At 43.2% G+C, this 21,567-nt stretch overlaps 1 protein-coding gene across 5 annotated transcripts in view; it reads right to left on the bottom strand.

Annotated features, from left to right (window-relative positions):
• Positions 1–21,567, bottom strand: part of PDE5A (phosphodiesterase 5A) — a 708,225-nt gene that overhangs the window by 370,122 nt on the left and 316,536 nt on the right. For all 5 annotated transcript variants that reach the window (XM_085634223.1, XM_085634230.1, XM_085634240.1 and 2 more), the window contains exon 4: positions 4,319–4,390. In XM_085634223.1, the coding sequence (XP_085490349.1) occupies positions 4,319–4,390 (72 nt within the window). The remainder of the gene's footprint in view (positions 1–4,318; positions 4,391–21,567) is intronic.

Below are 21,567 nucleotides of genomic sequence, written 5' to 3'. Positions count from 1 at the left end.
AGACTTTATTATTCACCTGGCATGCTGGCCAGAACGTTTGACTCGGCTAATTCAATATACATTAGATAATATTGTAGCTTTATATCCTGCTTGTTGAACACTGGATACTATATTTGGTCAATCATCCTTAAACATTAAAATTACAATCATTCCATCTGCACATAACATGATATATGGGGAGGGATTGGATATTGGACAAACAGGTGCGCCATTTATACTTGAAGCATAAAGGGTTACTGGTTATCAAGTCATGTCATTTTGGAAGGATACTGATCTGTTCAATTAATAAGGTCAGTGTTTGTATTTAAACAGAACGTTTCTGATTCAATGGGCCTATTGCCTGGAGGCATTGCTTACCGCTAGCTGTGAGGGTGATGGGGGTGTCATGGTTTGAGAGCTTTGTGATCACGTAGATTGAAACTATAGATCCGAAAACCCTCTGTACTCTTGAAGCCGTTGGCGATGGTGGCAGCCATCTTGGCTAATCGAGTATAACTTCCATCATGTTTCATAACGTTCTTGCTAGGCAATCAATCTTTGATGCTGCTGTAGCCAGGACCCATGCTTCATGAACTGTGATTTGATTTTTGGATGATCTATATTCTACTTGAAGGATCACTGAGAAATGCTCTGCTTTTCAGAGAAGTATTCTGGATATCTTGTCAAAAGGAAAACTAACTTGGAACTGTTATGTGAACTAATATTTAGTGGTAATAGACTTCGGAACTGTTGCATTATTTTGGATTTGAATTCTGTATCAAATAACAAGGAATTCTATTAGCAAGAAAGTTACAAGAGCTACTAAGGTAGTCATATGTATGGTTTGAGATTAGGAATCACAGTAATTCAGTGAATGTGAAATATTTCTCAGTTGATTTACAGACAATTCAAAACCTTAAGCATATCCATATCAGGAAGTGCACATGTATGAAATGTAAGGTAGTTAACTTACTAATAAAGACGGAGGTTGTTTTATGACCAGTTAGCTGCATATTAAGCACACAGAGATTTGGTTACATAGAGATAACTTTAAGCTATATCATTGTGACTGTGCTGAACATTCATGACTGAATATTAAAAACCTTGTATTAACTTTTAGATATCTATTTCAACCTGTAGATATCAGTGCACAGCAGATTAATGAGAAAAAGGAGTGACATACGGTCTCTCATTTCTCTCTCGTGTCCCATTTCCCTTTGCTTGCTTCGGCCAGTTGTCTCACATCTCATTCTGTGTGTAGTTAGCAGTGGTTGTAGTGAGGGGAGGGAGGGTTCATCCATCCTTTTGGATCTAAAATACAAGGTTTTTGCTTTCTGACAGCTGTACGGGAAGCTTAATCACAAAAGGAAATCTGAAAGCATCTAGGGATATTCAAATACTTTTTTGTCAAATGATGTGTACTGATGACTACTAATGCTAAGAGGAGCCTTGTGATAAAAAATATTGATTTGGAAAATCATGATTTGATTTTTATAGATCTTTTGATTTCTTTTTTTAAAATTCATCTTCAATTAAAAGGAAAACATTAAAAAAATACAATTGCCATGAGGGTGAAGATTGCTAAACCATTTTAATATAAGTTAAAACTAAAGTGCACACAATGTGCCAAAGATACAGGCAAACCAATATTCAATGAGCAGAATTTAGTTTACTTAAAACAACTTTACCATTCAGGGAACAATGAATGAATTGAAAAGACCATAATGTGTATGAGGATGAAAGTCTCTCTCAAACTTTTACAGCATTGACATCCTGTCATTTTCCCCATTGACCCCGGAAGGTCCCCTGTGTTTTTCATTTGTGGTGAAGTTTGATGGGTCTTAATCCTCTGGATCCCAAACTGAAATTCTGGTGCTCCTGAGGGCCACCCTTCAAGACGCCACGAAGAATATTAAACAGATTCCTCCACCTCTAAGCCTTGACTTCATACTCCCCTCAGCTCCTTAGGCTTAGGCCAGAGTGGTGCTAAAATATCTATACTTTTTTGGGTGCGGTCTCTACAATGAGAGGTGAAGTCTACTGGAATCAGAGGCATTGGCAACAGAGTCCTCTTTTCTGTTAATTTAATTTAATGAAAGTTAAGATGTTCAGTCTTTAAAGGGATTATAAAATTATTAATGATCACCTATGTGATCATTAATAATTTTATAATCAATAATAATGTATAATTATTTTTGTGCCCTCTTTTTTGCACTCCTCATCACTGTTTACAAAAAACTAGGTTTGCAATGAGTGACTTGTAACCATAATGACAGGTATATGATTGTGATCACTTTTCTACACACATGTGTATTGTGATCATGTGTGTGTAGAAAAGTGATCACAATCATATACCTGTCATTATGGTTACAAGTCACTCATTGCAAACCTAGTTTTGTGTAAACAGTGATGAGTGCAAGAAAGAGGGCACAAAAATAATGATGTGAACCCACTCCTCTTGTTTTCATCGTCCCCAGAGGCTGTTTGGAGATGATGTACATATTCATCTGCTAGAGCAACCCTTCTGCGGCTTCGCCTTTATTTTGTGTCATGGAGCCAGCTGTGCTCCGGTGCATGCTGGGGACAGGACAAGCCTGGAAACTCCTCTTGTGTTGGAGGATGGGAAACCCATCGGTCACCATTCATTGGTTAGATTGGTTCTTCCAAAATCTGAAACAGTTTCCACTACTTTCCTCATGACCACTTCTATCGAATTCTCTCAAAACATTCATGTTGAAATCCTCACCCTTCGACCTACAACTGCACACACTTCATCATACAGGGAGTTATTTTCCCAATTGGAATCAGAATTCATCCATGTAAAAATAATCTGCAAATCCTTATTTTGTTAATCAGGATCTGTGACTTATGCCATAAATACAATTTTCTGCTCAAAGTAGTTGTACTTGGTTGCACAAAATGTGTTTGAGGTTTTCAAGCCAACTTTCATTTCAGTTGGTTTGGAATTTAACTGCTAACTCGATGGATACTAGGATTGTGAGCACACAACGAACCTGGCTCACAAAGCCATTTGTGTATGTATACATTCAACTTACATGTACAAATGGCTTTATTTATGAATGTAAATACATGTTTTGCATGGATAATACATTACTTTACACCCATAACCCATTCTCTCACACATATTACCACCAGTATTGCATAATATTACATGGTAGAAGAACTGCTCCTAATCTGTTTCCATGAGTGGGAAGTGGGCATTCCATGGAAGTTTGGGCACAAGCACAAACTTATGAGTTTGTTATCATTTGCAATACTTTTCTTGGTCCATTTCTATACAAGGACTGATTGAAGATTTACTCCTGCCAAGGGAATGAGTAAATCCATTTCACTGGTAGGAATAGGCAACTATTTTGTTCATGTAAGGAAAAAACGTTTAGCAAATGCACTATCGTTTACATAATTTACACATTCATTAGTGTACACCTTTTGCAATTATGCAAATGTAGCTACTTATATTTGAGAGTACTCCTGGAATTCTTTGAAAATGTTGTACATTCAAATGTCTACAACAAAATATAGGTCTAATCTTACAAATGTAGACTTATGTTTTTTAGAGAACCGTGCCACTCAACCTACTTTGGATATAGTCTAAAACAGGTGGCTCCAGTGAGTAAGCTCTCCAGCTACCTGTGAGTAGCTCTCCTGTATGTGTCCTTTTGCTTGGTTGAATTATTATATGTATACCAAATTAAAAAGCATGTATGCAAGACAAAATTGAGTATATTTTCACCACTCATACGCTGATGATTGTAGAAAAAGAGTTACATTTTCAAAATGTGCTTAAATCTATTATTTGAGTTGGAGAGATGTATTACTCCTAGTTATACCGCAATGCCAGGGGATTGTAGCTATGGTGTGTATGTACTACCCATGTAAGAATTCAGGTAAAATTGTCAAAGCCTTTTTTACATTACTGCTGGAAACCCTGCTGACACTCTTGGATGGGATGGTCACTTTTACATCACTAGTAATAGTAGCTCAGGGTAATTTCATTGGACATAAGTAGCTCTTGTTACAGAAAAGGCTGGAGACCCCTGGTCTAAAACCATGTAGCAGTTGGCACTAAAAAAAGACTGTTAGTCTGTCATCTAGGGCTTCTTAAACTTGGAAACAAATGCAGTATATGCAATAAAATGGAAAAACACCATGTACATCCTCCTAAACGCACAACGAGTACGAGGAATTATGTTTAAGGAAATAATTAGCCACTAGTGGATTTTGTTGACCTTGTGATATTTTCTTAACCCCACCCTCTCTCTCCCAACCCGCTCCCCTGACAATGAAATATCTGCAGAGCACAAAGTACATGCTGTACCTTTTCATCTTGTTCAGTGAAGGTCCCGCTGCTTCCAGATCTTTTGTTGATAGCTTGCGCCACACCAACAACCTGTGGGATAGAATGAGAGGAGAGTCAGCAGCCTGTTTTCCATCCTGCGCGTGAACAGTGCAGGCCCAGCTACAGGGAATGTCAGAGGCTGCAGTGAACATAAAAAGGCATTTTAAACTTCAACCAGAGGGCCAATTAAATCACTTGATTTAGGAAATTTTTATAATAAAACGTATTTTTAACTTCAACAAGAGGGCTAATTAAATCGCTTGGTTTATGACATTTTAATAAGAAATTGGGGTCGGGTTCGCCACGTATCTCTCACGAGTCATTAATTATGACTTTTGGATTCGCAGTCCGACAACACTTTGTACTGGTTAAAAACGATCTTTTTTTTTTAACGGTTGTGGTTCCAGTTGCTAATTTATACATTTCCTCTTCATTTCTTTTCATTTGTGGAAAGGTTGCAAATTTAAAAGAAGGGTCGCAACCTCTGTTTGCTCTTTTTCGCATCCATACATTTGGTCAAGTTGTGCTCATTCTGGGCCAGAGCTCCTCATTGACCATTATTCTGAGTGTTAGTCACCGGCCAGCATTAAGAGGAGCACCATCAAAATGTATAGCGTGCAATAACATGGCTATTAGGACTGATACAACACAGAACGTTGGTGTTTATAGTGTGGCGTTACCAGCGTTGTCACTGTGCCCATTACTACTGTCAGCAGTGGTGGCTGGCTTGTACCGAGGGTGGTAGGACGGTGGGGGGCACAAAAAGATCAAATAAATTCACTTACCTCCGCAGCGCGACGACCTCTTCCCTGGGTGCTTCCCAGGAAGCTCCTGATGCAAGAAACTGCACCACCCAATCCTGGCGCTGCTTTTATAGCATGAAAGCAGCGCCTGGATTGGATAGGGCCGGCTCTCTCAGCGCTCCTATGAGCACTGGAGGCCTGCACTTTCTCTAACCCAGTAGTCTAGTACAGCTGAATTAGAGAACTTTAAAATGCGCATGTCCCAAGATGGCAAGCCAAACAGACTTGCATTTTAAAGCGCACAGCTCCCTGCTGCTGCCACTCGGCAGCGCTGGCTCTGCCCCGTCCAGACACTCAGTTCGGGATCGGTTGCTGAAAAAATAAAACTGTAGTAAATAAACGTTATTACTGTTTTATTTTTCAGCTCTGGGGCTTGTGGGGCGACGCACCTCCCCTCAAATGGAGGGAGAATGCCGGCACTGCAAGCGCCAACAGCCTGCTGGCATGGAAGGCGTCCTAGGGCCTAGGTGGAAGGATGTACTACTGGTACCTCGGGCTTAGACAGAAGTTCTTAGTGCAAAAGGTTTAGAAGAGATTTTACATTTGGGGTGATACTTCACAGCAGTTTGAGTGTGCCTTGTGTGCAACTGAAATCGAACTGTGGAAGGAAAAGAACATTGATGTGGTGATAAACAACCTACTCAAATGGTGTCAGTAGCAGTAGATACTGCAATAGTAGCCCTCGAGGTCCAGGAAGGAATAACAAGAGGGGATTTGTAGCAAAAAGAGAAGTTGCAGCAGATATCACAGACCAGGAAGTGATAACAAGAGGGGATTTGTAGCAAAAAGAGAAGTTGCAGCAGATACCACAGACCAGGAAGGGATAACAAGAGCGGACTTGAAGGAACAAGAAAAGTTCCAGCAGCTATATAGTTACAGGAAAGAAAAACAAAAGGGGATTTGTAGAAAAAGAGTCCGGGAAGGAGTAACACATGGGAATATGCAGGAATACAGGAAGTTGCAGCAGTTATTGAGGTCCAGGAAGGAAAAACAAGAGGGAATTTGTAGGAAGAGAAGTTGCAGATGTGTACTTGCAATGTTGGAATGAGCTCTTTGACATTACCTGAACCCACCGACACTTCTTCTATGTAGGAACACTATTTTCTATTGGATAGAATATACGCATGTAATTTAAAAGTAATCAGCTGATACTGGCAAGGTAAACTTATAACAGGGGTTAAGAATCTTCCACCTCCACATGTTTTGTAACCAGACACCTTCCGATGTGATAAAGGTTAGTCTGTGGCAAAACAAGCAACTCAACTGGAAGCCAGGGTCTCACAATCAGACACTGAAGTCACAGCTTCAAACATTCAACCTTATTTATTTATTTATTTATAAAATTTTATATAGCGCGTACAAGATCCCGAAGGATATCAGCCTTACAACTCCCTACTTGTGTGCTTGTATTGGACTTTAACCACACCCTAGTTGCACAAGACCCCTGGTTAGCCCATATTTCTTGTGGGAATTCAAAAAGCCATAAGAGCAAGAGGCTACCCAGATAATTTATTTTAAAAACATGAGATTAGGGTGCACAGTTGAGGGGAGAGGAAACTAGATGAATTTGAAGCTTTCTTTGTACAGAGGCAAAAAGCTGGCTCTGAAATGGATGAACAAACTGCTAATTGAATAAGCATTGATAAAAAAAAGACAATAGGCATGGCCTTAGCAACCTTTGGCAATGGTTTTTGATTTTTTATTGCAAGCATTTGCCACAGAAATAACAAGTATTGGCATAGCCAACAGGTCTGGCCTTAGTAAGCTAGTGTAATGTTACATTTCTAGTGGAGCATATGTCATAAAAAAGAAAAAAGAAAATATACAGTCACCTACACACAGCTGCCTTATGCTTCAAATAAAAAATTTAAATAAAAAAATCTACAATGTTAACGTTTTTTATACTAGTGGATTTTTACAAAAAATCAGCAAGCTTTTTCATTTATGCCATATATTTCATTATTATTATTTGTGAAGGAGACAATAATAAGCCAACACCTAGCCAAGCACTCAAATCACTGGAAACGTCCTTAACAATACGGGCTGAGCCATGTGTGCCATTTCCCTGCAAGCCGAACCACGCTTGCCTTAACCATGCATATGCCTTAACCACGTATATGAGTGGTTAAGGCAGTGCGCGGTCTAGATGCCGGAATGGGCGGGCAGGAAGAGGAAGAATCGGGAGAGGACGCAGTCAGCTAAGTGGGGCTGGGGCCAGGTTTTGTGGGGGTAGTTTTTGAGGGTGGTGTCGTTTTTAGGGCTCAGGGAGGGTCGGGTTGTTTATAGGACAGGGAGCCAGATTTTAGGGCTCAGGGGTGTTGGGGTAGTTTTCAGGGGTTAGGGCAGTTTTTAGGGCTCAGGGCGGGGAGCTGCGGTCGGGGTAGATTTTAGGGCATGGAGTCAGTTTTTAGAGCCCAGGGAGGGCAGGAGAAGAGGGACAATTTTCAGGACTGGAGGTAGGGGTGTGATCTTTACCACACAATGCCCTTTACCAATCATGTCTTTACCACAAAATTGCATGGTAAAGGCATGCATGACAAAGCGTTGTTTGTGGTTGAGACCGCGTGATTCAGGCATGCGTTGTTGTAGTATGCATTGTACCATCACAGAACCCTCAAATCATAGGCAGCTACAATGTTACAATGCCACTTAAACATGTTATAACTTAAACTTTACACAGGAGTGGAAGAAAACAAGAGATTTCATTTTTAAGTTATTATAACTAAAATAAAAAGCATACTGTGAACCAGCTTTCCACCTGCAGAGAAATGAACTATTTTAGGTGGATGAAAACAATGAGTACAGGTTCAAAGTGAAGGAACCTAGTAGGTAGAGTGGCCTGACCCACTGACCCATGTTGTATGCTCTGGTGCTTGGAAGCAAAATAAGAACAACATTTGAATAAACTAATTGATGGCAAAAAGCCCTCTACTCATGTATAATCTGTATGTTTTTTACGGAAAAACAGTAGTTTAGCAAGAAAGTTATAGCGGTCTCAAAGGACGGTCTTATACATTTAAAAAAATACAAAGCCACCAATTAGGCATGGGGACCATATGCTTACAAAAAGGTTTAGAATTAAAGAAATGTAACCATTGCATATAATATTATAGCGCAGTACAAATGTTTCCTAGCAGGCAGGTTTACTTGCATCACAGTATTCTTATTGTAGCCAAGAATATGTAGTATTGACTTTGAATTACTGCAACTAAAAGACATGGTTTACACGCACCATGCTAACTTTAAAGAATACAAACAAGCAGAGGCATAGCCAATAGGTCTCGCCTTCGGGACCTTATAAGTGTTTAGCCATGCAACAGTTGATGCTGTTGCACCAAGGATATACTTATAAGGTCCCAAAAGCGAGACATATTGGCTATGACCTAAAAATGAATGTATCCTTGTGTAACGTAACTGATGCTCATGTAAAGCGCTCCAATACCTTCGTGTCGAGTTTGCGCTATATAAAATCTGAACACAAAAAAAATAATCAAACAGGCCACAATATACTTGCTATTCCTCAAGGCTTTCACTGGAGGTAAAACCTGCTGCAGCAAAATTTACGAATCCACAGGACCTCCAGAACGCTGGGTGCCGAAGAAGCATGGTACTACCAAATTGTATCAAATAGACGTCGAGCAAAATAACGGAGGATTGACAAAGTTTATTTATTTAATAAGAAAGAGGTCTTTAGGAATGCCAGGCAAAAGCAGTGCAGTTCATCTCCCCACGACTGTCTCTCATCTGCCCACAACATTACGCACTTCAGAATAAAACCTTACCAATGCTATTATGGAACATCACAAAGGATACGTTCCCTTACAATACATACATCACTAACACAGCAACGGTGTCAGAAATTAGCAATCTGATGTGTGAACATGGTGCGTCTTCCACGTTTCTGCATAGCACGTGCTATGACCAAAAATATGTTTCAGGGCGTTGAGCGTCGGATGTCGCGCGCGGTCTCTCCAGATTGCTTTGTTTAGGGGGAAGTTTAATAAACAAACAGACTTTGCGCGACAGTGAGACAGCCTGGTTTTGAACTGCAAATGTGATTGTTTCATCAATATTGTGACAGCTTGGGCACCCTGTCTCATTTACCCACTGGAGCATGCACCAGACACTCTCTGCTATTACAGAGCCCGATTGAGCCGAAATACGTAATGCTTTCCACGCAAAAACGGCGTTGAAATATTAATAGTGAAAGCAAGATTGTACGGCTGCAGTAGTCCGAATTCAGTCTACTTATTGGAGTAGTGCTCAAACAACTTACAATTCTTTTCTATCGTTCTGCGGTAGGAAGCTTTAAAACCTGCCTCATTTCATGTGTTCTGTGGTTAGAATCTGCGAGATTTGGTGTGGCAATCGAACGAGCTGTGCTGTTGCTAATGAAAACATGATAGTTTGATTACTAAGGCGCCCACCGTGACCCGTAAAGTTAACATTTGTTTATCTGTGCTTTTTTCGCTTTGTAGCAGAAATGTCTTGTTTGAAATGTCATACTCCCTGTGGGGGACCCTCTCCACACGTTTTTGCTTCTTTATCATACTTTGGTTTGGTAATGCAATCGTTGATGTCACATCCAATCACAAACCCAACACATGGTGTCAAATTACTAAAATAAATACAGGTGCAAAGTTCAGTGAATACAGAAAAAAAGATTTTCACTCATTTAACTATTACAATCGAGCCTTTACTAACCAATGCAACTTTTCTACAGTTACCACACAAACTGAATGTTGTACTTAAACAAACTGTAGATTTCACGTTTTTTGCTCTTTAAAATAATGGCCCTAGACTTTCAAATCATATGGGTCTATAGTTGAGCATCGGGTCGGTTCTTTGAAGTGTAAACACTAATCAGCACAACTATAATTTAACGAGTAGTGCGCGCCACAGCGAAACATCTGTTTTGAATTATCGCGCACGCTTCTGGGCACGATAATTCAAAACAGATGGTGCCTGTGCGGGTAACCGCAAGCAATAGGCCGTGGGCGGAGCAAAGGCGGGACATGCACCCGCCTTTGCCCAATTGCGTACTGTTTTTCTTAGAAATATGCACGCAAATGCCAATAGCCTCTGACCAAAAACAAACCACACGCACAAGCGTGTGGTCAGATTTTGAAGCCCCCTTACAAAAAGTCTCGAAGAGCAGCGCATGCGCGCTGGCTCAGGCGAGACCTAAATAGGAAGAATGGGATGAAAAGTATTGGCAAAGTAAAGTGCTGGCCAATTAGCCTTACTACTAACACACACTTCTTTTTGGACAGACGTATATATGTGATCAAGGAAAATGCTGTCACTCACAGTAAAAGAGATACAACAGCTGACGTGGGTTGACCAAGTTCCTCTGGCACTTTTGTCTGTGTACATTTAACAGATGATCCAGTAGTGAAATTGCTCTTTAAACTTTATTTTTTTCATTCAGAGTGAAAATTATTTGGAATTTTGCCTTCACTTTACCACCCTGGAGGCATAGTTACTCCTCATGACGTGACTGAATCTCCAACCAGCAGGGTGGGAATGAGCCTTACAAAAGCCTACAAGCACCCACAAAACTTCAAAAGTAAGTGGGAGTTCAGCTACTTAGCAATGCATTGTTCCCACAAATTAAAACAAATACAAACAAGCATTTGCAATGCAATAGACTCTCGTAAATGCAAGACTAAAGCTATTGTCATTTACAATGGCAATAGCTCAAACTCTTGTAAATGCGAGACCTGTTTCACTTCAAAGAAGCGTCCGTCATTATCTGAGGCTGCTTGAAAGTGAGAGCGGGCATGGTGCGCTGAATGTAAGGAAAGCACGTCGTGCCTGCAGTAGGAGAAACTCATTAAAGAAAATAGTGCTTACAGACTAAATAAGATTTACCATGTGGCAACAGAAGTAAACGGGCCAGTCGCCATGGGAGGTTACACTAGAAGACAAGGCGATACTAAGGAGGGACTAACAAGCCTATTAAGGAATTAGAAGCCAGCATTTACGAAGGACAATGACACAGGCCAATTACAAATATGGACGGAGAGTGGGCGGGGCTTCAAAGCCATACTCCATGTTTTTTTTTTTCCCCCCCACTCTCCCGACTACCCTTTCCCCTTCCTTCTCTTTACCTTTCTTTTATCCCTCCCTTCCATTCCCTGCCCTACCCTTCCCATTATCCCTGTGTAGGTATGAAGTGATGTTGGGTCAGCACTGTATATTAAAAATCAAGTGTTTTTCCTTTTTTTTCCCCCTGACTATATGTTGAGATATTGAAGTATAGATCTCCCTCTGCTCTAAGGTGTTAGTTTAGTTAGAACCTGTTCTGCCTCCTTCTCGTCTATAAATGTATATGTCCGCCCACCATGGATGACTTTTAAACGAGCTGGTTCCTGCAAGAAGGCCTGGCCACCTAGAGCCTTAAATGGATCAATGAGCTGGCGTAGCCTCCAACGTCTATCCATAGTGGTTTTGCTAAGATCTGATCTTACGAAAAAGGTGATAGAATCAATCGTGACAGGCGAGTTAGGCCTAGCTTTAAGTGAGACAGCCTGCCTGAGGAGAAAATTCCCAAAATAGATCAGAAAGGGACGAGGAAATCTGTTCGCCTTATTTACTGTGAAAGAGGGAAGTCTATGAACTCTCTGGAGCTGAGAGTCCCAATCCCAGTCGGAAAGGTCCGGGAAAGCTTTCTGAAAGAGTGATACCATATATGCCCTAGGGTCAGCCCCTTCCGATCCTTCGGGTATGCCAAAAAGTCTGAGGTTGAGGCGTCTTTGTCTATTTTCCATGTCTTCCACCTTGTCTTGCAGCTTTCCGATCTGTTCCTGATATTTATTGACCACACTCTGATTACAGGCAGCTGTCTCCTCCACATTTGAGACCCTTTGCTGTAAAGATTCTATGTCCTGTACGACCCCTCCCACCTTGTTATTTAAGTCCTGAATGGAGTGCTGTATCTTGGTATTATCCTCTCTAAGTTGGAGAAACTGTGATTGTGTTTCCTTATGTTGGTCGGAAAGAGTCTGCAGAATGATATTGAGGGGAGAGCTATGTTTTCCCGTTCTGTCAGAATCAAGATCGGAGGAAAGCGGGAAGTTTATATGATCAGAGGGAGGAAAATCTGGAACAGTAAGAGGCAGAGAAGTTTGCTTAGGAGTTGTGATATTATTTGTTGAGCTTTTCTCCTGGGTATATATAGTAGTCAGGCTACTTGGGTCATTTGAAGAATTAGAGACAGGTAGACATGAATCGGTGGGTGCAGGACCGGGAGCAGGGGGTGAAGAGGAGGATGCTGATATGTCCATTTGTACTAGAGATTGAGCCAGGGACATTTCCTTTGTTTGATCTCCCTGCAAGGAGTTAGCACCGGACAAGCGTAAAGCCATCTTCCTGACATTTCCATTGGCTTGGATCCATTTGCGGAGAGGGCTGTTCTCAGCTATGGGCTTGCCTTGTGGTGGTATAGTGGAAGTGGCGGCTTTCAAGGTAGCTGAGGATTTGCCTGCTTTTAGCTTGTTTTTTGCCTTGAACCTCCCCTTTTTCCGTGTGGGTTTTCTTGTAGAGTTGACCGGAGAGTTGAGGGACGATTCGGATTCTTCATCAGACTCTGCATCGTTGTCATGATTGAAGCCTAAGTTTCCCGGGTCATGGGAAGTCTCTCCCTGTCCACCCAACCCTCCACCCAGGATAGCTGGAGTGAGCAGAGAAAGCTCCGGAAGTTCGTTAATCGGAGGTGAGGCTATCAAAGTGATTGAAGAGTGGAGAGCCGTGTTTGAAACCTCTTCAGCATTTCCAGGAATCGTAACCTCACTAATAATCCTAGCTTGGAGAGATGGAGGCTCAACATTTTGCGAGGCACCAGTCAGGCACACCGGCAAGGCAGACGGTGGACAGGGCGGGAGCGCACCCCCGGGGGCAGAGAGATGCCCTAAATCCATATTTTCCCCCGAAGAACCGCTATTGCAGAGGGGAGGCAGTCCTGGCCCCCCTTCACCACAGGGAGAGACAGTAGGAGCGGCCAAGAGGGGAGGGCGGATCAAGGGCTTATCCATATTAAATGTATTAGATGTTTTAGATGTATCCATCGGGGGTCGGTCAGAGCCGCTGCCCGTATCAGTTCCACCCCCGAGCCCATCTGCAGAAGAGGTGTGACTCGCTCGTAGAATAGGGACCGAAGCTCGCCCAGCCTGGTGAGATATATTTCGCCCAGTGCGGGCGCCTCGCGCTACCAACTTAGGGGCCATGGAGGAGCAATATATATGCTTGTCCGCGTATTTCCCCCCCGGATGATGAGAAAGGAGCGCCGGAAGGATAGGCAGCAACAGTCTGGAGCTATGGAGAAGGCAGATGTCCGTAAGCCTGAGCACCGTGGGGAGAGCAAAACAAGCTGACCCCAGCAGACGCTGGAGTGCCTTATAGATAAGAAGCATCAATTCGGAGTTCAATAGTTCAGTAGTTCGACGTAAACCCGCCAAATGGAAGCACAATCCGATTACAGCCAGGGTGCAGGGTTATTAAAGTGAAAAATAAACCCCAGAAGCGACAAGCACCCCACCTCTCATACCTCTGGAAGCTCCCTCTGAACGATGGCCACGGTCGGGGGGGCAGTTCTCCTCCGTATGCTGTATGTTATACCAATCAAGGAAGGAAGCCCCTGATTAGAGCTCCCATCTGGGTCTTAATCTTCTGGTTGCTCCTCTGATGCTGTAAGGCCCCCCCTGAGTGTGAATGTACGCCCACACAGAGGGATGACCAAGCTCCGACCAAGCTCCGATGTATGCTCGTACAGCCCTCCGCCGCGGAACCCAGGGACTCTACCTGGGAGGAGCCATTAGACCGCAGCTGTTGCGAGAGATGGAGCCGGAGCCATGAACGGGCTCGTTGCTGTTGCTCGTTGCGTCGCTGTGCTCGCTGTGTTCTTAGCCCTTGTATCAACAGGTACGTTATGCCCTGTCTTGTCAGACCTTGTCAAACGCCAAAGTTTAAGCGAAATAGGTGCGGGGAGCACTATCGTCGCAGCTACATTCGAACATCAGTTTCTTTTTTAAATTTTCGAGAACTTGGGTTTTTCAGCGTAGATCCACATCTTCCACTGAGGTATTAGCAGAGACCTCCGCTGCAGCAGCTCCGTGGCGAGTCAGCCCGCCATCTTGACTCCTCCCCCGACAAAAAAAAAAAAAAAGGGGGATAGGAGCACTCACACATTTATTCAATCACACAAACTACAGTATACTAATTGCAATTTAATTATATTAAAAGAAAGATCCAATATCTGTCTAGCAGGCTGACCTCCTCTGCTGCTTCTCTTTTGTGCTGCCCAGACACCGGCAGCTGGGTATAAGAGGTTTTCCTCCTCTTCGGGATAGGGGGTTCATTCTGAACCTCCGAGGGTGGTCCTTTTGGGGTGGGTTTGGGGGGGATAAAAATGTTAATGTTAATGTTAAAATGATCAGGTTGGAGGGGAAGGTAATCTGTTATTATAATTTTTTGTTGCAATGCAGCATGAAAAATCAAAATCAAAAACAGGCAAAGCGCTCTAATATATCGAAATGACACACAGAATCAGATGTTTGGCTTGGAATGTAGCGGGACTCAATGGCAGGAATAAGAGACGGCTTGTCTCTGAAGAGCTTAATCTGTATAAGCCCCAGATAGCCTTGCTCACTGAAACACATATCATCTATACAGACCGTAAACTTCTGGGGCAGTTAGGATACGACGTGCTTGTGCGTTCAGAATGCAGTATTCCAACTAGAGGTGTCGCTATTTTGGCACAGAAAAGATTAAATATAGAACTAACTAAAACTAAGGTGGATAAAGCTGGCCGCTGGGCTATTGCTCAAATGCTCTGGGATGACAATATTTTTTCCTTCTGTGTATTTTATGGGTCGAATATTGATGACCCGTCTATTATAGATAGCTTAAATATTGAACTTTTGGACAGCAGTGGAGAACTTATTATAATGGGGGATTTCAACCTTATTATGGATTACAATATTGATACTACCCGACACCGAGCATTTCAGAGGATGCGCCGCTCACGAGCTGCACTTATCGAACTCGGACGTATCCACAATCTAAAAGATGTTTGGCGAACAATATACCCCTCCACTGCCGGCTTTACATACTACTCTGCCCCCCACCAACTCTGCTCAAGAATTGATATGGCTTGGGCATCAGATAATATTATAAAGAATAGCTTCATCGAGCTGTGCCCAAGAGTTGCTTCGGATCACAACCCAATTATATTATCATTTAGTCTACCACAGACTAACCGGAAACCTAGGACATTTACATTTCCCAAACACTTACTATCTAACACAGATTATATAACACAACTCAAAGCACACTTACGCGAATTTATAGCAATAAATATAAACTCTGCTTCTCCAAGCATAGTTTGGGACACGGTTAAAGCCAGCATTCGTGGGTTCACACAACAGTTTGTTCTCAATCAAAATTCCCTATATAGACGTGGCTGGGCTGTTTTGAGTAACACCATAACTATGCTCGAAAAACAGCTGTCACAGGCTCTGATACAGGGCGTGCCAAACTTATCCGATATATTTGGTATTTGGTAGGGGTATTTGTAGAGCGCAGCGTTCGCTCCGGAAGGAGCATCTTGGCGCTGAGAATCCTTGATGACCGGTCCTGGAGACAGAAAGGGGTTAGATGGCTGCTTTAGTGAGGTCATCGGGGAGGCTGAAGATCCAAGTCTTCAGAAACTTTCTGAATGGTTTTTCTTGGGTTTGTTGCCTGAGGTGTTTGGGCAGATTGTTCCATGCTTTGATGGCCAGGTAGCTTAAGGTTTTACCTCCCTTCGTCTTCAGATTATACTTTGCAGGAAGGATGAGGTTGTCCTGGGACGAGCGGAGAGATCGCCTGGGGGTGTAGTGGGGAAATCGTCTGTGCAGGTATTTTGGACCGGATTCATTGAAAGCTCTGAAGGCGACAAATAGAATCTTGAATAAAATTCTCTTGTGGAGAGGCAGCCAGTGTAAGGATCGAAGGGCTGCGGAGATGGAAGCTCTACGGGGCAGTTTGAGAACAAGTCGAGCAGCTGTATTGAGCACGCTCTGAAGTTTCGCGAGAGTGCTCTTTTTTGCCCCTGCCAGTAGGCCGTTACAGTAGTCTAATCGTGAAATTATAAGGGCTACTGTTACACTCTTTCTGGCGTCGAGAGGGAGAAAGTTGAAGAACTTTCTTAAAGATCTTATTATCCCGAAGCATTTACCGGCTACAGTCTTAGCATGTTGATCAAAGGAGAGATCTGAGTCGAAAATGACGCCTAGATTCCTGGCCGTTGTTACAGTTTGGGGGGGAGCGACTGAGTCGTCTGGCCACCAAAGGGCTGGGCAGAAGGAGGTGTTCTTTCCAATCGGGAGAATCTCCGTTTTATTTGAATTACACTTCAAGTGATTTGCGTTCATCCAATGGAAGACCTCCGTTAGGCAATTCTTGAGGTTGAGCTCGGCGCTGGTAGAGTTACCGTCCAAGGGCACGATGAGTTGAGTGTCATCGGCGTAGGAGGTTACTGGTATTCCAAAGGATTCAATCAAGGACAGAAGTGGGATGAGATAGATGTTGAAAAGGAGGGGACTTAGGATAGAACCCTGCGGGACGCCTGAGGAAATCGTCTTCTCTTTTGAATGGAAAGGGCCCAGAGCGACGGTCTGTGATCGGTCAGCAAGGAATGATCTTAACCAGGATAAAGCGTAGTCTGAGATCCCTATGTTCATCAGTCTACTGATGAGGATAGAGTGGGAAATGGTGTCAAACGCCGCGGTCAGGTCAAGAAGAATGAGGATTGAATTTTTTCGCTGATCTTGTAGCAGTTTGATCGTGTCTGATAGTTCTATCAGCGCTGTTTCCGTCGAATGTTTGGGACGGAAACCCGACTGCTGTGGATGGAGTATGTTATTTACTTCCAGGTATTGTCTAAGTTCTCTATAGACCAGTTGTTCGGTTATTTTTCCTAAGGCTGGGAGTAGTGAGATCGGGCGAAGATTGGTCAGGTCAGACGGTGGTTTATTGGCCTTTTTCATAAGGGGCTTGACAATTCCTTTCTTCCACCGGGGGGGGACAATTCCTGTGCTAAGCGACGAGTTGACTATGTCGTTGATAGCTGGGTTGATTACGTCAATAAGTTGGTGAAGAATTTTGGGTGGACAGGGGTCGGAAGGGGAGCCTGATTTGCAGGCCAGGATGACTTCTCTGGTTTGCGCCAGTGTTACAGGGGAGAAACTGCTCAAATTACCGGAAAAAGAGTCAGAGGGAGGGGAAAATGAAGAGGTACAGAAAGGGGGGAAATTGCTTTGAATGGAAACAATTTTGTCTTCAAAATAGTCGGAAATTTTGTCGCATAAGTCTTGTGATGGAGGTATTTCTGGTTGCAGTGCTTTGGGCTGGGTGAATGACTTTACTATAGAAAACAGAGTCTTTTGTTTTTGATGGGATTCTTTGATGGCGTTCACATAGTAGGATTTTTTAGCTGATTTAATACTCGAAAGATAGGTTTTCCTTGTTTGAATATATAAGAGACGGTCGTCGATGTCGTAAGACTTGCGCCATTTTCGCTCTGCTTTCCTACAGAGTAGGTGAGAGGTAGCAAGGTCGGGGGTAAACCAGGGGGCATTAATTTTGGATTTTTTATGAGAGATGCCTTGACGTTTAGGGGGGTTTCTGGTTTTCATTTCCTGTGCGAGCCAGTTATAAAAGAGGTCGGCGTCAACTTCTACATTTCCGGACAGGGTAGGGGTATGGGATTGATTCATAGGTTTAAGAGTCAAGCTTTCTTGGACTTTTTTCCAATTGATAGGGTTGGAGGGGCGTGAGTTAGTATTGTTGCGAGAGGGGGAGCGCACGCTCTGGATGTGGAACAAGATCAAACTGTGATCAGTCCAAATTTGGGGGAGCGGGGGCAGGGTGATAAGAGAAGAGAGATTGGTACATACAGCATCAAGGGTGTGACCAAGCAGGTGGGTGGGCTGGGAGACTAGTTGTTGGAGATTAAACATTTCTAGTGTTTGAAGAAAATTGATGGCTTGAGTATCAGATTTGGAGTCGAGATGTAGGTTGAAATCCCCGAGTAGGGTGAAGTGGGGGTACCGGAGAAGAAAGTGGCCCAGGGAATCGCACAATGAATCAAGAAATTCAGTGGCATTACCGGGCGGGCGATAAATAAGACCACCAGAGAAGGAGGTTTGCTCGTTCAATTTAATTGAAAAACCTAGGCCTTCCGTGTTTTTTAGGGGCTCTAGGCTAAAGGAATGGCAGGGGAAGGTGTTCCTAAGTATAATGGCGACACCTCCACCTCTGCCTTCCGGTCTGTCCTGCCTAAAGAAAGAGTAGCCTTGAGGTAGGGAAGCAGCAATATCAGGATTGCTATCTTCTGTTAACCAAGTTTCGGTTATCATTAGGCAGTCCAAATCAAAGTCGCAGATGAGATCGCATATGTCTTGATTATGCTTGCACATAGAACGTGCATTAATCAGACCTCCTTTAAAGAGCGTTGGGGCGGCCTTGGGTTGTGGTAGGTAAGTGGGTGTAATGGCTGAATGATTTGTAGTCGTCCAGCGGCAATTTTTACAGCTGATAGTGCCCGCAGACTTAGTTAGATCGAATATACAGGGGCAGTGTTTGACACCCTGTAATCGATAGAGGTCTTCAGGGAGGTACCTAATAAAGGTTGAGGTTTGAGCAGAGTTTCTTGCGCTAGGCGCGGTCTTGGCGCGGACGGGCGCAGACGGGCTTGCCTTAGGCGCGCCTTCGGCGCGCAAACGGCGCTCCCGCTGCGCTCGTCCGCTGCGCTGGGTAGGTCGACACATTTGTAATGGTCGTTATGGGCGTGGCCTCGCAGTGGGCGTGGCTCCGCCTTTGGCGCGCTGGCGCTGTTGTCGTTTCCTGAAGGAGGGGGTCTGAGTGAGCGCGAAGCAGCAGCGCTTCAACTATCAGGTGAGCAAGAGCGTTTTTGTGAGGTTTAAAAGCAAGTTATTAGTGACAATTTTAAAAAAAAAAAAAAAAATATGCAGTTTTAGCAAAAACCTCCGGCTTTCCGCCTCAGAGGGGATCAAGAATGGAGTCGTTGCGCTTTCCTAGCGTTTAAGTAGTGGTCGGTGGGCGTGGCCTCGCAGTGGGCGTGGCTCCGCCTTTGGCGCGCTGGCGCTGTTGTCGTTTCCTGAATGAGGGGGTCTGAGTGAGCGCGAAGCAGCAGCGCTTCAACTATCAGGTGAGCAAGAGCGTTTTTGTGAGGTTTAAAAGCAAGTTATTAGTGACAATTTAAAAAAAAAAAAAAAAAAAATATGCAGTTTTAGCAAAAACCTCCGGCTTTCCGCCTCAGAGGGGATCAAGAATGGAGTCGTTGCGCTTTCCTAGCGTTTAAGTAGTGGTCGGTGGGCGTGGCCTCGCAGTGGGCGTGGCTCCGCCTTTGGCGCGCTGGCGCTGTTGTCGTTTCCTGAAGGAGGGGGTCTGAGTGAGCGCGAAGCAGCAGCGCTTCAACTATCAGGTGAGCAAGAGCGTTTTTGTGAGGTTGAAAAGCAAGTTATTAGTGACAATTTAAAAAAAAAAAAAAAAAATATGCAGTTTTAGCAAAAACCTCCGGCTTTCCGCCTCAGAGGGGATCAAGAATGGAGTCGTTGCGCTTTCCTAGCGTTTAAGTAGTGGTCGGTGGGCGTGGCCTCGCAGTGGGCGTGGCTCCGCCTTTGGCGCGCTGGCGCTGTTGTCGTTTCCTGAAGGAGGGGGTCTGAGTGAGCGCGAAGCAGCAGCGCTTCAACTATCAGGTGAGCAAGAGCGTTTTTGTGAGGTTTAAAAGCAAGTTATTAGTGACAATTTAAAAAAAAAAAAAAAAAAAATATGCAGTTTTAGCAAAAACCTCCGGCTTTCCGCCTCAGAGGGGATCAAGAATGTCAAAAGCTAGCCTCCTCTAAGCTCAATATCAAAACTAGACTTATGGAGAAAAATTTGAATAGTTTACAAAAATTTCATCTATCTCAATATGAGAGCGGGGATAAGATTGGCAAAATTTTAGCATATAAAATCGCCGATGATAAATCTAAAACATTTATAAAAGGAATTAAGGGCCCAAACAATTTGGTTTATACTCAACCCGAACAGATTCTCCAGCAATTCGTCGCTTTTTATAGTACATTATATACTCCAGAGGAGCAGCCTGATTTGAATAAGATTCAAGAATATTTAGATACCAATATAACTAAAGGCAAACAGATTGGAAATATGGATTTGCTCTCTGAAAATATTACTGAACAAGAGATTAGAAAAGCAATTGCTTCACTACCCTTGGGTAAAGCTGCTGGAGAAGATACTATCCCATTAGACATCTACCAAAAATGTTCGGAGGAAATTTTGCCATTACTTACTGATGTGATTAGTAATGTTGGGATAAATGGGGAGGCTCCTAAATCCTGGAACACCACCAGGATGGTCTTTTTTCTAAAAAAGGGTAAACCGGCGGATCAATGTGGGTCTTATCGACCCATTTCACTTATCAATACAGATGCTAAAATTTTTGCCAAGGTACTTGCTTCTCGACTAGCTCCACTTATCCCTCATTTGGTATCCCCTCACCAACACGGTTTTGTCATGGGAAGAGATACTACCGCTCATATTAATATGGCTATTACTGCATTCGACGTTGCCAGGCTTGGACCCACCCCACTCGGTATGATCCTCTTGGACGCTGAAAAGGCTTTCAATCGAGTGGGGTGGGAATTTCTCTGGTCAACAATGATCACTATGGGTTTTCACGGCCAATTTCTCAAATGGCTCCAGGCTCTATATGATCACCCTACAGCTAGGCTTTGTTATGATGGGCTAACCTCTGCCAGCTTCTTAATCTCTCGCGGCACTCGGCAAGGGTGTCCATTATCACCCTTGCTATTTGCATTATCGCTCGAACCTTTTCTTGTCGCCCTACAAGCTAATCCCAACATTACTCCTTTTATACACGGTCAGAAACGGCTTAAAATAACGGCGTATGCCGATGATATCGCGGTTTATTCAACTAATATACCGTCAGCTATACTGGGAATCATCGAGGAGGCTAACGAATTCGGGTCAGTTTCCGGTTATAAACTCAACTCACATAAAACACAAGTTATTTTGAACTACAAACCATCGACTCAAATAGCAGGTACTTGCAGAACAGCCACTTACCTTGGTATTAAAATTTCTTCTGATACTAATGAGATAATTAAACTTAATTATGAGACTCTTCTTAAAGAAACTGCTACAATTCTAAAAAAGTGGCACAAGGTTCCCTTAAGTATGGTTGGTAGGATCAATCTAATCAAAATGAATATACTACCTAAATTCTTATATTTATTTAGGTCCATACCTCTTCTCGTAAATAATACATACTTTAAACGGCTCGATGGGATTTTCAGCAGCTACATCTGGGGATATAAGAAGGCTCGCAGGTCAATT

Source organism: Triturus cristatus, chromosome 2_1, assembly GCF_964204655.1.
Source record: "Triturus cristatus chromosome 2_1, aTriCri1.1, whole genome shotgun sequence".
In the NCBI taxonomy this organism is placed as follows: Eukaryota; Metazoa; Chordata; class Amphibia; order Caudata; family Salamandridae; genus Triturus; species Triturus cristatus.
The sequence above is the reverse complement of the archived record's forward strand: the minus strand, read 5'-3'. Positions and strand labels throughout refer to the sequence as shown.